This window comes from Martes martes (assembly GCF_963455335.1).
Source record: "Martes martes genome assembly, chromosome: 2".
NCBI lineage: Eukaryota > Metazoa > Chordata > Mammalia > Carnivora > Mustelidae > Martes > Martes martes.
In genome coordinates, this window is record NC_137889.1 from 67,929,315 (window position 1) to 67,947,827 (window position 18,513).

Genomic DNA, 18,513 nt, shown 5'->3' on the forward strand with positions numbered 1-18,513 from the left:
TGGCAGAGGACCTGAACAGACATTTTTCCAAAGAAAACATAAAGCTAGCCAGTGGGCACATAAAAATGTGCTCAACATCATTCATGATCAAGGAAATGCAAATGAAAACCACAGCAAACTACCACCTCATACCTATCAGAATGACTACTATCAAAAAGAGAAAAAAATAACAATTGTTGGTGAGGATGTGAAAAGGGAACTCTTGTGGACTGTTGGTAAGAATGTAAACTGGTGGGCGCCTGGGTGGCTCAGTGGGTTAAGCCTCTGCCTTCGGCTCAGGTCATGATCTCAGGGTCCTGGGATCAAGTCCCACATCGGGCTCTCTGCTCGGCAGGGAGCCTGCTTCCTCCTCTCTCTCTCTGCCTGCCTCTCTGCCTACTTGTGATCTCTCTCTGTCAAATAAACAAATAAATTCTAAAAAAAAAAAAAAAGAATGTAAACTGGTGCAGCCATTATGGAAAAGAGTATGGAGGTTCCTCAAAAAAATTAAAAATAAGAGCTACCATATGATCCAGCAATTCTGTTACTGGGTATCTTGAAGAAAACAAAAACACTAATTCAAAAAGACATATGTACCTCTATGTTCACTGCAGCATTATTTACAGCAGCCAAAATATGGAAATGATCTAAGTGTTCATTGGTGGATAAATGGATAAAGAAGATGTGATTATCTGTCTGTCTGTCTATCTATCTAATGGAATACTATGCAGCCATTAAAAAGAGTGAAATTTTATCCATGACAACTTGGATAAACTTTGAAGGCATTATGCTAATTGTAAGTCAAAGACAAATACCACAAGATTTCACTTATATGTGGAAAATAAAAGATAAACATACAAACAAAACAGAACTAAATCCAGACTCAAAGATATAAAAACAAATTGGTGGTAGCCAGAGAGGAGGAGGATTTGGGTGGGTAGAGGGCAAAACGAGTGAAAAACAAGATGTACAAACTTCCAGCTATAAAAAAGTCATGGGGATATAACATAAAGCACAGGAAATGCAGTCGATAATATTGTGTTAACTTTGTAAGGTGACAGATAATAACCAGACTGTGGTAACCATTCTGCAATATGTAAAAATGTCACATCACTCTTGCACACCTGAAACTAATATAACAGTGTATGTCAATTATGCCTCAATTTAAAAAAATAACAACAAAGAGAAGAAATGAAAAAGAGGACATTTTCTTCAATAACTCAATGCCATTATCACACCTATCAAGACTAGTAATAATTCCTTGATACTATCTAATACCCAGTTCATTATCAAATATCCTTGACTGTATCAAAATGTCTTTTTAAAGTTGGTTTGTTACAAACCAAACAAGGGCCACACATACTTATGTCTTTTAAGTTTCTTTTCATCCAAAGGAACGTCCATCCCTTTTTACTCTCATACCATTTGCTTAGTATAGAAACCACATCAGTTGTTTTATATAATGTCCTGCATTCTGTATTTGACTATACACTTGTACTATAATTAAACTTACTCTTTACCCTCTCTGTGTGCTATGAGTAGATAGAAGTAGCTTTAGAGTCTCAGGTTTCACCTTTTTTTATCTGAATACTTCACTGAATATTGCTTCATACTTTGTCATATCAGGAGACACACATCTGCCTTTTTCTATTTTTCATGATGCTCAGGTTGATCAGAGGATTCAAATGGTAACAGACTGAGGACTCTATCAAGTTCTCATCTAAAACTATCAACTTCTGATAACCATCCCCCAAATCAATGATCTTATGAGGGGCTGCAAGCAGTGATTTTCAAATTCCATCAGTCCAAGCACATTTATTAACTGAAATTCTTCCCTCTCATCAACTAAGCCCCCTGTTTTTTTTTTTTTTTTTTTTAACTCTGAACCACCATTTGGACTGGAAAAGCAAGATAACTACTTAATACTTTCCTTTCACTTCCAATTTTCAGAGGAAGAAGCTGGTGTCTTAGCTACTTCCAATAAAGCTTACGTCTAACTAAACTGGAACCAAAATAAAGTATGTATTTTTTGTAAGACATTTAAACAAAAGGGAAAAGAAGAGATCTGTAAGCAATCTAACTAATTCTAAAGAATTAACCAGCGACTTCAGATTTATCCAGAGATATGAAAGTCCAAAGATCTAGGACAACTAGATCTAAGACTCCCAGAGGAAAAAAAGGGTCTGGTCGAATTCTCATTCCTTTGATAAATCAACAGAAAGACCTGTCCAGAGCTTTGGTGTCTTTGCGAAATGACTACCTTTATTCCAAACATGACTTGAAGGCAAATCTCATGCCGAGATCTTCTTAAAAAGCTACACTTACATGACTTGACTAAATAGTACCATTTCCTGTGGATACCATACTTAAATTGGAATACCCTGAGATAGAATGACTCTGGCTTTTGTCCCACTACAACAGTCCCTTCTGCTTAGCTGGCCACATTTCTGCATCCTCATCTTCCCACTACATGCAAAAGGGCACTCACACCGAACACAAGAAGTTCACAGCCAAGGAACCATGCCCTGATAAGACAAGATCATCTGTTCAAATTCTTGGGAATTTGAAATGAAAATAAGGAAAAACTTGGGCAGGGTATAGTGGATAGAAAAAAAAGGCATGGACTATGGTTGAGCCATACAACCGGCAGAGGACCCAAATGAAGATCCTGAACTCTTGTGATGAGCTTTTGAGTTATCGTGAATCTCGAGCTACCTTCCTACTCTGGTCTCCATCCAGGTCTGTCCTATGATAGCTCCAGATGTCTTTGTTACTCTGATCTTCTTATTGTTCCACAGATAGCTGTATTTGTTTGCTAGAGCTGCCTTAACAAAGTACCACAAACTGGGTGGCTTAAAAAACAAATTTCTTTTCTCACGGTTCTAAAGGTGAGGAGTCTGAGATCAAGGTATCAGCAGGGCTGGATCCTCCTAGAAGACATTCCTTGGCTTGCACATAGCCCTATTTCCCCTTCATACATGTCTGCATCCAAATTTCCTCTTTGCATAAGGACGCCAGTTATATTGGCTTAAGGCCTACACCTAATGACCTCATTTTACCTTAATTACTTCTTTAAAGACACTATCTTCAATGGTCACATTCTAGGTACCCCACATTCTGTGGTTAGGACTTCTGTGCATGAATTCTGGGGGATGCATATTTCAGCCCATAACAATATCTTTAAAGTGATCCCCTCTTTACTTAAGCTAGTCTGAGTCTTGTTGGTTGCAACTGAATAAACCTTACCAAAATTGCTACATTTTTTGGTCTTCTATTATTTAATTATTCATGTGTTTCTTTCAAACTTCCCAAGAGTTTGAGCTATGAGAGAGTAATAACATGCTTTAAAAGTTCAGTGAATTCTATCTCCGCAGACCTAGTACCCTACAAACAGTTGGTACCAGAAACATAAAGGGCACAGAGAATTCTGTAGAAGATGCTGTGCCGTGGTACCCAAGATCCCCTTTCAGGACTAAAGTATTCATTCTCTTAGCAACCAGGAGTGTTGGCTGCTCTTAGTTCATGGCTAAGTCCTATCCCAAGAATTGTCAACAGAGTCACTTCACCCAAGGTAATGCCCGTTCCTTTCTGGCAGCCTACCTCCAATCATACTGAAGTCCAAAGGCCTGGCCTTCTTGTCTCCACTCAGGACATCTCTGAAGAGCCACCCCAGCTCCAGAGCAACTTGTGGGGTTGGCTGTGGCCCCTATGTAAGAATTCAACAGCTCCGCTCTCCCTCCACCCAATCCTGCTTCCATCCTGCTTCTGTCCCCACCCACTCCTCAAGGTGTTGATCCTTAGACTACTCCCCAATAAACTTCTGCACACAAATCTCTTAATCTACTTCCCAGAAAATTGACTTGCCCTATATTCTATGGCTAACACTGTGACAAAGATGCTACCCTTGATCTTAGCCTAAAGGCCGAGAACTGATAACACCATGACAAAGAAGAAAACAAAACAAAACAAAACAAAAAATTGGAAAAAATTAGCCAGGTACTAGGTAATTTCCTTATTTCCGTTTCTTGCTTTTGAAGAATCCTGTCTTCGTCCACTTTCTTGCTAGAGAAAGGGTCCCGTTCCTTCTGATCCCCTGACTTGCCCTGTGCAGACAGCTACCCAATCCTCCAATCCACAAGCAGGAACCCCAGGCATCCTGCTCTCCCTGGACAGTAGGGGGCGCCTCAGGCCCCAGCTCCTCCCCCTGGGTCCTGTCGCCGCATTTCTGAAGTCTGACCCTTTCACTGCCTGGCTCTACGGTGAAAACCAAAGGAGAGCAGAGGGTGAACCAGAGAAATACATCCAAGAGCAGAAGCTGGTCCCGTCCCCCTTCTCTGGCTGCCCCCCAGCTGGCCTCTCCTTGGAAACAAAAAGTGCTGATTCTGAGGACCAAGACATGGGCCCTGCTGCCAGCACCTTCCTACTGTCCCTACTACTGGGTGAGCCTCTGAGGGGTAGGGGGACACGAGCAGGGGCGGGGGGGAGGCGGTTGGAGGTAGAAGTTTTCGGCTGAAAAAGTTATCATATAGAATAATAGGACACTTCACCATGGGACATTACTTATGAAGAGTGTGTCCTGGGGAAATCCTGAGGGGATATTATACTCGAAGCAGTAAACAAAGACCCCTGCCCTCGTGGGGCTTGTAATCACGGCACTTATTAAATGCATAAATTTTAAAGCAGGTTAGAAAGTCCTAAATGTTATGAAACGAAAGGGGCAGCAGGGGTGCAGGGCAGGAGGTGTGGTGTAATTTTAAATAGAGTAGTCAAGGAAGTTTCACTATGGAATCATTCGAGCAAAGCCCTGAAGGAGCTGAGTGACTTAGCTAGGAGCATCTAGGAAAAGAGCATTTTAAGCAGAGGGAACTGGAAGTATCAATACTCTTGAGCGATTTCAGGCATAAGCTTATTCACTTATTTTTCTAGCCCACGATGATTTAAAAGCAGGGTAGGCTGAGAGCAGGAGAAAGGTAACAGGTAGCAGAAAAGATACACAAATACTGTAAAATGCCAATTCAGATAAAGAAAACAGCTCATTAACCTCAAAAGCACCTGAAGACATCATTGTGTTTACACCCTAATGTACTTGATATTCCTGATGACAATCCTGAATCTTCCAGTAAAAGTTAAATTACGTTCTGTGTATGCTGCTAAAGAAGGCAAGTTAAGTATGTAATTTTCGAGATTCTCACTAATGGGCAGACATTTATAAAAATCTGGCCTTTAATATAAATCTGAGAAATTAAAATGTGTGGAAAGCCTCATCATTCAATGAATCTAGACATAAAATGCATTATTGTGTATTAACGATATGGTGTTTGTCTTAGGGTCTTGCCCAAGCTCTTCCCCCGAAAAGAAAGATCTGCAATCAGGTGAGTGGTCTCAACCTGGACTGCTGGGTTTGGAACTGGGATAGGATGGAGGCTGGAGGCAAGAGAGGACTCAGGTCCTAGGAACAGATGGGAGTTTGAGGATGATGAGATGAGGACCAGAGGAGCAGGACACCGAGGTTCTACATGTCTGTCTCTCTTCTTTCTCTAGTGTGTGGACGACCTGTATACTCAGGCCGTATTGTGGGTGGCCAGGATGCTGTTGCAGGGCACTGGCCTTGGCAAGTGAGCGTGCGCTTGGGCGAGAACCATGTCTGTGGAGGGTCTCTCATCAGTGACAGGTGGATATTGACAGCAGCACACTGCTTAAAAATGTGAGTCCTAGTCCTAGTGGCTGACACCTAGACAGGTTCTCAGTAAATACTTGAATGACTTCATGAATGAACGAACAGACAAATGAAAGTGGTAAGACAGGTTGGGGCACCTGGGTGGCTCAGTCGGTTAAGCATCTGACTCTTGATTTAGGCTCAGGTCATGATCGTGAGATTGAGGCCCGAGTCCGGCTCTGTGCTCAGCGTTCCGTCTGCTTGAGATTCTCTTTCTCTCTCTCTCTCTGCTCCTCCCCTTGCTTGCAATCTCTTTCTCTAAAATAAATAAATAAAATCTTAAAAAACAAAACAAAGAAAGTGAGAAGGAGGCAGAAGGAAACTCTACATCACCTTGGATGAGGGACAGGACATAGAGGTAGAAAAAGAAATGACAGAGATAGGCACTATATTAGAAACTTTTCTTACTTTGTGCCAAATTATTTCCTAAACATCAGCCAGGGAACTGTCTTAAGCTTTTCTGGATCACAAACACAATCTGAGCTCTCTCTCTTACAGCTACTGCTATAAGAGAAGAAAGGTGCCATGTGGAGAGTAGTTCTAGGGAGAGGTTCATGTGAAACTGATGTCTCCAGCCTGTAACAGCTAGTGAAGACTTGAGGCCTGCCACCATAAGGGCGTTTGGAAACAGATCCTCCCAGAGTCAAGCCTTGAGATGAATGCAGCCCAGCTCAACTGTAGCCTCACGAGAGAGGAGTCGGAGGCACCCACCTAAGTCACACCTGATTCTTACCCACAGAAACTGTGAGATGAATGTTTATTTTTTTAAGCCTCTAATTTGTGATAACTTGTTATGCAATAACAGATAAGTAATATATATAGAAACCAAAACGGCAGGACTTTTCAAGAACAATACCAAAAGCTCAAAGGAAATAGAGCAAGAACTTCAAAATGCTGGGAGAAAATTATTTCCAACCCAGAATTCTACCCATACACAAATTATTGATCAAGTGTGGGATAGAAACAAGACATTTTCAAGTATACAAAGCAGCAAAAATATTACCTCTCATGCACATTTTCTCAGGAAGCCTTGGGAGAATGTGCTTCACTAAAATCAAGGAGAAAAAAACAAGAAAACATGGAATCAAGGAGAAAAAAGGGGACACAACACAGAACAGAATCCCCAAGAAAATGGAATACTGGACAAAACTCTGGCAATAACGCATGTAAGAGGAGACGATGGAGACAGGAGACAACAAAAGAAAGAGTGATTAGGAAGAGAGGAAAGGAGAAACAGCAACAAATCAACCCTAGTCCAAGCTTAAAGTAGCCTGGTTCATTCTAGGTCTGTTACCACCCTTTCTTCCCTAGAGACTCAGTGCCACACATAGGCAGCTTGTTCTCACCCAGCTGTAGCACCTGGGATGCTCCACTTTTATTCTCCCTTTTCTATTCCCCTTAGGCACTGGATTCCTTTGCTTTATACTGTACAGCTGGGATCCATTCAGCTAGACCAGACAAGTCAAAGTGTGAACCATCGTGTGTTCAAAATTATCACCCATCCCCAAACTCAACATACAACTGCAGACATCGCCTTGTTGAAACTGGTCTCTAGAGTCACCTTTACTTCTTCCATCCTGCCCATCTGCTTGCCCCGGATCACAAAGCAGTTGAAAATTCCAGCCTCTTGCTGGGTGACTGGATGGGGAAATGTTAAGGACGATAAAGGTGAGAATGGGTAAAGAAAGGGGTTGTTTTATCCATCCTCCTCTTTTTGTACCCGCTCCAGAACATCTGCATTCTACGCATACCACTACTATGGCAAATGTTTTTTAATAAACCCCAACCATTGATATTATCTATAAGTCTTCAAATAAAATATATTTTTTCACATTTATTATGTTTATTTTGTTTACTTTTAGATCCTGCCTAGAGTCTAGCTACAGCTGCAAGAGCAGACACTAACAATTTGAACACATAATTACTTCTTTGAAACAAAGGTTAAGAAACCTGATCTAAAGCCTGGAAGAGTCTAGTGGTTTTGAAAATCTGTTTTTAAAGTGTTGGGTCAACTCTTTCCCAGGAGGCGTGAACACAAGACAAGAAATGATCTGGGAGCAGAAAAACAGGAAAGGAAGACTTCAAATACTTATATCTTTACTGAATCAAACTGTATCCCAATTTCTCTTTATTTAGAACACAAGGAATACCTCACATTGGCACATCAGAAAAACCTTAGAACAAACTGAAATAATTTTGAACTACCCATTGTGTTAAGATTAAATTTACCAAAAATATTCTTGCATTAGCAAATATGATTGCAAAGTGACTATATTCTGCTTTTGGATTCCCACAGAGATTTCTGCTAATCATGACTGAATGTTGCCCTTGCAACTTTCCAGATTGCTTTTCCTTTCATTCCTGTCTGTCTTTACAGATCGTGATTCTCCCTCCATCCTCCAGGAAGCAGAAGTACCCATCTTTGACCGCCAGGCCTGTGAACAAATCTACAACCCAATCGGTTCCATGCTGCCAGAATCAATGCCAGTCATCCAAGACGATGAGATATGTGCTGGTGATATAGCTAAAATGAAGGACAGTTGCAAGGTTAGGTTTGCTCTTGAATTTTTTTTTAATATGAGACTTTAATTTTGATCTGGGTTTTCCTGTATGTAAACAACAGTAGATTGGGAATCGGGAGACAAAGGTTCTGACAATAATTCTTGTGTCATGCTGAATTACCAATGAATTTAATTATCTTCCACTTTTGATCTAGAGAAATGCTAACCATTGGTTACTGGGGTTTTCACAGACATGTATATTTTTACAAATATATTAAGAAATTGACATAGAACTGCCAACTTTATTTTTAAGTAAGAACACTGCACTCTACACTCAAAAGATGTCATTCCCGTCTCCTGATCATAACTGTCCAATGAAGAATTATCTTCCTCCACTGAGTGTGATGTGTTGTTTTGCTCTGATTGTTTTCAATATAATTACCTTCACATTTGATTGTCAGAAGTTTGAATGTGATAGGGCACCTGGGTGGTTCAGTTAAGTTAAGCATCCGACTCTTGGTTTCGGATCAGCTCAGGGGAAGTCAGCATGGGATTCTCTCTCTCTCTCTCTCCTTCTGCCCCTCCCTTGCACATGTGCATGCTCTCTCTCTCTCTTTCTAAAATAAATAAATCTTAAAAAAAAAAAAAGTTTGAATATGATGTGCTAGGAGTGATTTTCTTTGTATCTCTCCTATTTAGGATTCATTGTTTTTGTTTTTTTAATCTGTTCTTTTATCTTTTACCAAGACTTAAGAATTTTTTCATTCACGACTTCTTCAAATTTTCTGTCTCATTTCTCTCTCTTCATCTAGTTGAAACAGAAAATGTAGGTTACATCTTTTGATATTTTCATACTGTCTGATACTGTTGTTTTGTTTTGTTTACCTTTCTCTGCTCTTCAAATCGGATACTTATAAATTAATCTATATTCAAGATCATTGCCTCCCTCCTGTCATCTACGTTTTAGTGTTAGGGTCATCTAGTGGAAGTTTTCTTCATATACTTTCACATATTTTATTTTTGAGTCCTAGAATGACCACTTGGGTTTTATTTCCTTTTCCTCCCTCTCTCCCTCTTCTTCTTCTTCTCTCTCTCTCACACACACATACACACACGCACACACATACTTTTCTCTAACTCTGCCAAGATGTCCTATCTGTATATTCATTATTTGCAATAAAACACCCACACCCACTAAGATGGCTATTATCAAAGCAGACAATAACGAGAGTTGATAAGGATGTGGTTTAATTGGAAACTTCATACTCCTACTGGGAATGTAAAATGGTACAGCTACTTTGGAATTACTCTTCTTCAAAAGGTTATATACAGAATTACCATATTACCAAGGAATTCCACTTTAGGTATACACCCAAGAGAAATAAAAACATGTCCACAGAAAAAAAATTACACATGAATAGTCATAGCAGCATTATTCATAATAGTCAAAAGTGAAAATAATCCAAATGCCCACCAACTGATAACTAGACAAACAAAATATAGTCTATCCAAATAATGGAATAGTATTCAGCCATAAAAAGGAATGGAGCACTGATAGATGCTACAAGGATGAACCTTGAAAAAAGTATTCTAAGTGAAATAAGTTAAACACAAAAGATCATATACCCTATGGTTCATATGTCCAGAATATGCAAATCCATAGAGGTAGAAAGCAGATTACCAGCTGGCCTAGGGCTGAGAGGAAAGGAGGGTGACTATTAATGGGTATGGGGTTTCTTGTAAGGGTGATGGTTGAACAACATTGTGAATATACTAAAAACCATTGAACTGTACACTTTAAATGGGTGAACTGTGTAGTATATGAATTATATCTCAATAAGGTGTTAGGAAAAGAGACAGCAAGATTGAGAGATAAACCACTGACTCTATCACTATTATTTTATATAAGAAAGTATTATTTTAACATTAAAAAAGGCAATAAGAACCTAAGAATAGAAAAATAAGGACTGTTCATTAAACTGAAATAAATTTACCTTTAGGGAAAAAATTCATCACATTAATTTCTCTTCTTTATCACAGATGAGTATTTTGAAACTACTGATAATATTCAGCTAAGGTCTCTGCCAATTTCAAATTGTATGATTCTTGAATTCCCATGATCTTCCCCTAATGCAGTAAGAAGCCTAGCTCCCTCTAGGGTTCTCTTGCACCATGGGTTCCATTGCCCCATTTAAGGAACTCTCCACCTCTTGTGGCCACTTTCCTCTTCAATGTCCCTTCTCACTACCCTCATGACCCTTATCTTTCCTCAGGGTGATTCTGGAGGACCTCTGTCATGTCATATTAACGGTGTATGGACCCAGATAGGACTGGTAAGCTGGGGATTAGGCTGTGCTAAATCTTTCCCTGGAGTCTACACCAGTATGATCTACTATCAAAAATGGATCGAGACCACTATCTCAAGAGCAGACGTCTTAGATGCCAATATTTTGGATTTCTCTGACTTCCTGTACCTTACTGTACTGCTCTCTCTGGCTCTCCTGGGACCCTGCTGTGCCTTTGGGCCTAACATTTTACCAGGAGACTAGACAGTATAGCTAAAGCCACTGGCCAAGTACAGGGTCGGGGTTGGAACACATAGAGATTAAGCCCCAGGAGCAGAAAACTCACAGGAGAGTCACTGGGAACCCTGGATCACTTCATTAAAAGAATTAGAAATTACTTTTGTTTCAAGGTTCTTTATTCTGAAAGTATGTTTTAGTGGTTGGAATGTGAATAGCTGAGAAATGAGACTGCTGGTTTTGTGCATGGCATTCTTTGTCCCTGACTATGAATCTTACAAGGCAAGGAAGGTGCCTTCTACGAATAAGTAATTATGGACACAGATAAAATGGTTACTGGAGAAGCAGGCAAGAAAGGAAGTATCTGTGAAGGCAAAAGAGGTTAGTCCTCAAGGAAATATATTAAGAGCTGACGTTGGGGGCACCTGGGATTCAGTCCCACATTGGGCTCCCTGCTCAGAGGGGAGTCTGCTTCTCCCTTTCCCTCTCCTTGCTGCTACCCCCACGCTTGTGTGCGCTCTCTCTCTCTCTCTCACTCTCTCTCTCGCTCTCTCTCAAAAAGAAATAAATTTAAGAAAAAAAAGAGTTTACTTTGAGTCCATGGTTTTCATTATCGGCTTCTTATCTTGTCTATATTCCTCACTTCCTCTACTATCCTACACTTTGCCTCTGCGAGGGATCAAATAAAAAATGTGTATGTATAATTCAGCTCTGTATTTTTCTGAAATTTTAACTTTTTGAAATACCAATGTGACCTACTACCAAGAAATGGATTAATGCCATGATCTCAAGAACTGAGGTCTCAGGTTTCAATAATCCGGATCTGCCCAGGTTGTTTAATGTTACTCCAATAATAATACACTTCAAATGTTTAATAAGGACAGGATAACATCCCTTGCCTAACTAGCATGCTTCTTTTTGTTAATCCATCCCATGACCTACTATTTCCTACTTTACCTAGGCTTCCAGGAGCTCAGAGCTAAGTTAAATACTCAATTTCAGTCATTATCTTTATCCTAGATAATTCAGTGTAATTCCATTCACATGCCTTTTTATTTAAATCATCCTTCATTTCTCATCTGAATGAACGTAAGTTTTATTGCATCTGTGTCTTTCAGAGTAAGTCAACTTTCAAAAAACAACTTTTTGGATGAACAAACACCTTTAATAGGAAATGAGGGTAGGTTTGGAAACTTAAAATCCTTGCTAGCCATTAACCCCATCTCTCTTCTGGACTGCCACTGCCACCCACACCCTTTCCTTCACTCACACCTACGCTCAACGCCACTTACTCTTCACAGCATTCAGATGAGTGTTTTAAAAATAAAGATTAAAAAAAAAATAAAGATTTTTAAATACATTTCTCCCCCCCATTTTCCCTGCTTCAGCACTTCAAAGACATCTCCTTGCTCAGAGGGTAAGGACCAAAGTCCTTAAGAGGACTGACAAAGCCCTGCAGGCTCTGATGCCCACCTGCTTCTTCAGCCTCCGGGCACCCTGCTCTCCACGTTTTCAATTCTTCAAATGTTTCAAATCCCCTCTCAGCACAGGGCTTCTGCATCTGCTATTCCCACTCCCCTAACGCCTTCGCCTAGTTAATTCCTACTGTGCCTCCGATCTCAACTCACCCTTTACTTCCTCAAGGAAGCTGTGCCCAACTCTCCCGAGCAGATCAAATCCCCCAGTAGATATCCTCATAGTATTATGGAGCCCTCCTTTGTAGGACTCAACACAGCTGTCAGTAGATTATTCGTCTGTGTAATTGTGTAGTTGAAGTACGTTTGACTTACCAAAATGTAAGAATTTTTGTTTTTGCCAACCGCTGTATCCTAGTTGCAGTAAATACTTGTTGAACAAATGAATGAATGAATAATAATCATTCAACCTCTTTGTTTCCCCAACTAAGAACATGGGTATTTTGTTCATGAAGGTGGCCCAGAACCTGACACAAGGTCTTACACAAAACAGACCTTCAAGTATTAGTTAAATAAAAGAAGGAAAGAACGTTTCCGTCTCGTTCCCTTTCTCGTCTCTCTCCAGTGGTAACAAACAAAGGAGAGAAAAGAGCACGTACAACAGGCCAACTGGAAGGTTTCTGTAGGCAAGAATTTAAATTAGGCAACAGCTGGAAAGACATAGAGGGCAAAGCAAAATGGCAACCGAGAAAAAAGAACAAAAGAGATAAAAGGGGCAAGAAAGGAAATAGAGGAGAAAGGACAGACTAAAATCAAAACAAACAGGAAGAGAAAGCACACAAAAGTATGGGCCAGGACAACACAACACGAGGACATAAAGAAGGTCAAGAAGGCCAAAACACTGCTTCCTATCATTTCTCCAGACTCTAGAGAAGACCTGTTCTGCAGCATGGGATCTGGCAAAAATTGTTCTCATGAACCAAGAGGTGAAACTTAAAACTTCTGGATGGACCAGAGCATTCAAGGGGAAAGAACAAGATAATGAAAGATGAGGACCACATGACCTCACTGTCCTGGTCACTACTGGTTGGATGTACCAGGGATAAGCAAGCCCCTGCTTAAACAGCTGCCCAGAGGTGATGGGGCAGGTGGCCTAAAACCTCACCTGACAGATGCACTCAGCATTGGACAAGCCAACAGATCCGTTCTCCTGGGAAGTGTGAATATGCATCGTATAGGATTCAGCATGCACTCAACAGTACTGAGTGCCCCCGGTGTTCCAGGCACCATTCTGGCCACTGAGGATGCAGTATGTTCAACACGCCAAGCCTGCCTTCAAGGAGCTTACATTCCAGTGGGGGAGAGGGACAATAATCAAATGGAAAATAAATGTTTATTATAATGTCACGTATGGGAAAGTCTGATAAAAACAAAAGAGAAGCAGCAGATGGAGTATCACAGTGGGGGATTCCACTTTAGATAGGGTGGTCAGGGAAATTTCCCTGAGAAGTTGACCTTACATAGAGGCCTGCATAAAGGAGGATAGAAACAAACAGACAAACCTGAGAAAGAACATTCCAGGTTCTTTCTCTATTCTTTCTTACTCTATTCAGACCGAATAGAGTAAAATGTTCTTGAGTCAGAAGTATGCGAGGTGTGTATGTGAGGAAGAACAGAGAGGTCAGTGCAATGCTGGAACACTCTGAGCAAAGAGGGAGAAGGGGATGAACTGAGACCAGAGAGGGTGACAAAGGCAGGTCCTATGGAGCCTGGAAGACCCCGGTAAGGACTCTGAATTTTATTCTCAGTGCAACGAGAAGGCACTGGAGGGCTAAGACCAAGGGAGTGAGGAAAGAAGAGAAGAACAGAAAATCCCATACCATAGCACATGGTAGTATGCGGAGGCTATAGGGGGTGGGTAGGGTAACAGAGAGGGGGTTCAAATGGCAGCAGATTTAGACAAAAAGCAGAGGGAATAAGAATCTTATACCAATGTACTAATGAACAAAACACGAGGGCTGTGTACAGCATCCTGGAGCATCAGTGAGGAAGGTTGGATTCCGTAAGGCTGTGTGTTGTTGCCAACCTACTCCCCATCTGCACGGCCCTTACAATAGGGCCCCACAAACCAGGGTGAAGAAAAGCACAAGCCCAGGTTTCTTACCATCTACTTCATAATTCATCATTAAGACACCAACCTAACTTCCCATTTGTCTTTTTTCCTTCTTACCCAGGCCAATGTTCTTCTCCTTCCTTCATCCCACTTTTATCTTGAGCCCTTGTTTTATCTGCCCTCTATCCTGATATACCCTTCTCTCATAAACCTCAACCCACTCACTTTTGTCTACTGATTAAGAAAAAGAGGCAGTAAATATCTAAAAAGCAGACTAAAAGGACCCTAGGAAGTGGTTTTAAAGATTAACTGGAAATGGGTGCACTATATGATGTGTGAAATATATCTCAATAATGCTATTATTAAAAAACAGGGAAATTTTTCTTCTGTTTAAATTAAACAAAAATGATTCATCTGTAATGTATTTAGGACTCTAGGATCTTCTAAATAATTCTTTAACTGTATTTTTTTTTTAAAGTTCAAACTAACTACATAAATTTTTTGTTTCAAATGCTAACACACAAAATGTAAAGCTTAACCCAGTATGAAACAGCCGGGGGGGGGGGGGTCAATAAACATTTGTATTCACACAACTAAAATGTCAAGTACTTACTGGTAACAAATTTAGTCAATGACACCACAAGTGACTAAATGGGGAAGAAATAAACAGGGACATCTTTACACTCTATTTTGGAGGGGGGCTCAGCAGCATTTCTGCTTTAAAAATCAATTTTAATTTGTAGAATACTTTATTCCTTGGAATATCTGATTTAGGCTCCAATTTTCACTTTCACATCTTGAGGAATTTAACTAAGGTGGGATTTAAGGTCACATTTAACAAATAAAGCTGTACATTAAGGCTGCTGAAAATCCAATCAGCAATTTTCCCCCTAAAAGTGGGGGAAAAATTATATAGCTATTTCCAGATCTTCTTCTATTAATATGACAAATGGACTAGTTCAAGTAATCACCCATTTTTCCTGTATTTCACTAAATTGTGAAGTCACCCTCAAAATGTGGGGACATTATGGAAAAAGAATTCAAAATAATAAAATGTGGAGGTTGTACTTTGAGATTACTTCGACAGTGACTCTTTTATCTTTTCAGATGTTTGACTTAATTCTGAAGCTGTACTATTCTCCCCACCACATTTGACTATGCATAGTTTATTTATATACTAGAAATCAGCTACCTGAGAATTTTATTAAACAAATGCCTTCTTCAGGAAAGGGAGGAAGAGGAAGGAGTCACTCAAAATAACCAGAACTTAGACTGATTATATTCCCTACTCTCAACATTTTTTTTAAAAAATATTTTATTTATTTATTTGACAGAGATCACAAGTAGGCAGAGAGGCAGGCAGAGAGAGAGGGGAGGAAGCAGGCTTCCCGCTGAGCAGAAAGCCCGGTGTGGGGCTCGATCCCAGGACCCTGAGATCATGACCTGAGCTGAAGGCAGAGGCTTTAACCCACTGAGCCACCCAGGTGCCCCCCCTACTCTCAACATTAAGAGAAAACGTTCTCTGTCATAAGAATAAAAAAGACTGAACTATTTAATAAGAAATTCTAACTGTCATTCAGGATAATCACCCCTGACTGACCCAAATTCTCTCCATGGCATCGTCTACCATGTAAGTGTTCACTTCCTCTCTCCATGCGGTTGGAAGAGAGTGACGGGGGTCTGGTCCTGTGGCACGTGACACCTAGTCCACACTACCTTGTTCCATAATTAACTATGAACACCCAGGAGTGAAAAGAGTAAGACAGGATTAGGGCCTAGGGCTCCAAAATGCTAAAAGCTTCTGATTTTAGTGAAAATTAAGTGAGAAGAGGATAGATTCTAGATGCAGTTGAGATAATGAGATGAGTTGAGAAAATGAGATAATACTTTGATTGGATTTACATATGATGTGATGGATTGGATGTGGATGATGATGAGAATGGTAACTGGGATACAAAGATAGGAAAGAGAAGGACCTGAAAAGAGAAATCAAGAATGACTCTTAGATTACTGGCCTCAGAATGGTCATACTATTAAATGAAATAAGGAAGGATGGAAGAGGAACAGATTTGAGGGGCTAGCCAATCCAGTGGTAGGCTGAATTTCCCCAAGGATGTCAATGTTGTAATCCCCAGAATCTATGACTGTATGACCTTACCTGGTTTAAAAAAAAAAAAAAAAAAAAGACTTTCCATACATAATTAAGTTAAACATTTTAAAATGCAGAAATTATGCTGGATTATCTGGGTGAGCCCCACAGAATCACAAATTTTCTTGTAAAACAAATGCAGGAGAGTCAGAGTCTGAGGTGTTTACTCGACGACGCAGAAGACATAAGGACTGAAGCAGAAGGAAGGGAGGAGCAAAGATGCTATGCTGCTGAAACTGAGGACAGAGCCAGGGGCTACAAGTCAAGGAGTGTGGTCAGCCTCTAGAAGTTAAAAAAGGCAAAGGCACGATTCTCCCCTAGAGCCTGAAGACCGAATGCAGACTTGTAACATCTTGATTTTAGCCCACTGAAACTGATTTCAGACTTGTGACCTCCAGAACTGTGGGACAAGATTCATGTTGTTTGAAGGCACTAAAGTTTTACTAATTTGTTACAACAGCAACAGGAAAGGAATACATTCATCTCAGACTTGAGAAGCCTATTAGATAACCCAACTAACAATGCCAAGCAGGCAGTCTGGAGCTCAGAGGGGGCAAGACTAGAGAAACAGACACACAAGAATGTTTAAAATATGGACCCTCTTATCCACACCCCTCCAACCCTACACCCCAAAGAAAATTCAAGATGTTCAGGCATTCCTAGATTTATTCATAGAACCTGCAGAATATTGTAAGTAGCCAGAAGGCAGCTTATTCTAACCCTGATAAGAAGACTGTTTCCTCCCTAAGGAGGAGGAAACCAAGTAACTCTTCATTAAAAAAAAAAAAAAAAAACTTTAAAAATTTGTTTTCCAATACTGTTTATTTAAAAAGAGAGAGAGGCACCTGGGTAGCTCAGCAGGTTAAGCATCTACCTCTTGATCTCCCCTCAGATCTTGATCTCAGGGTCGTGAGTTCTGGCCCCAGTAATAGAAACGTTACAGAAATATCTAACATAGAAAGTTCAAATCCTCCATGTAACCACTGTAAACCACTGTATTCATCACTACCATCTTTTATACTCCTCATGCTTAAGGATGTGGTCAAGATGCCTCTGACTTCTTTTTAACTGTTTACTCAGATGTACAGTTGTGCTTTTTTTTTTTTTTAACCTTGCTTTAAAAAAAATTGAGGGGCACCTGGGTGGCTCAGTGGGTTAAGCCTCTGCCTTCAGCTCAGGTCATGATCCCAGAGTCCTGGGATCGAGCCCCACATCGGGCTCTCGCTCAGCAGGGAGCCTGCATCCCCCTCCCCCTCTGCCTGCCCTGCCTCTCTGCCTATTTGTGATCTCTCTCTCTCTCTCTCTGTCAAATAAATAAATAAAATCTTTAAAAAAACAAAACAAAACAAAATCGAGCTTGCTTTTCAAAATTAGCTTACAATAACACAAAGCTGTGGTTACAACCTACAAAGCCTCAGAGTTGAGAGATATTGGACACATTTTATTAATAATTCCATGTAATTAGGCTAGATAAAAAGACATGGTAACAGTTGATCAAAGAAATTTTCTGTCAATGAATTTTTTTAAATAATGAAAACATTTAGCTTTAAAAAGTAAAATCACTAGTTCATCTTCAAAGCAAGTATTTGAATGTCAGGAGAAATCTCCTATCCCCCTGTGAGTTCAATGAAGCTATTTTTACTTCTGAAATAGAGACCTAACACGAAGGACCTTGCAGAGACAGTATTTAAAAAATGCATTTTTTTCCATTCTTTTGTCCAGAAGCTGCTGAGTTGGTCATAAGGAAAAATATGTTAGCTCACTAAAAGAGGCCAAATAAATGGCTAGATCTAAAATGGATACATTTTAAAACTTCTGAAAGCAGGTCACAGAGAAAGCAAAACAAAACGAATGTCAATCTACCTTTCTTTGCAGCTCATCAGGCCTAACCAAGCTCTTCCAAGAAAGAACCATCCCTTGAGCATCCCAATAGGAGCACCCTTGCTGTTGGATCATGCTGAAAACTGTACACAGTCAGTGGGGCGCCTGGGTGGCTTAGTCCGTTAGGCTTATGACTCTTGTTTTCAGCTCAGGTCATGATCTCAGGGTTGTGAGATCAAGCCCTTCCTGGAGCTCTGCTTGTCCCCTTTCCCATCCTCTCTGCCCCTCCCCCATTCA

At 40.4% G+C, this 18,513-nt stretch overlaps 2 protein-coding genes across 7 annotated transcripts in view; one reads left to right on the forward strand and one right to left on the reverse strand.

Moving 5' to 3' along the window:
• The window catches only part of SH3D19 (SH3 domain containing 19), a 179,061-nt gene that overhangs the window by 137,369 nt on the left and 23,179 nt on the right, over window positions 1-18,513 (reverse strand). The gene's annotated exons all lie outside the window — the stretch shown is intronic.
• LOC308338999 (serine protease 48-like) lies at window positions 5,291-10,745 on the forward strand (the record flags this gene model as incomplete). Its single annotated transcript, XM_080797368.1, has 5 exons — window positions 5,291-5,351; window positions 5,521-5,683; window positions 7,098-7,363; window positions 8,073-8,242; window positions 10,470-10,745. 5 exons carry the CDS (start codon window positions 5,291-5,293, stop codon window positions 10,743-10,745), a joined length of 936 nt encoding a protein of 311 aa, XP_080653494.1.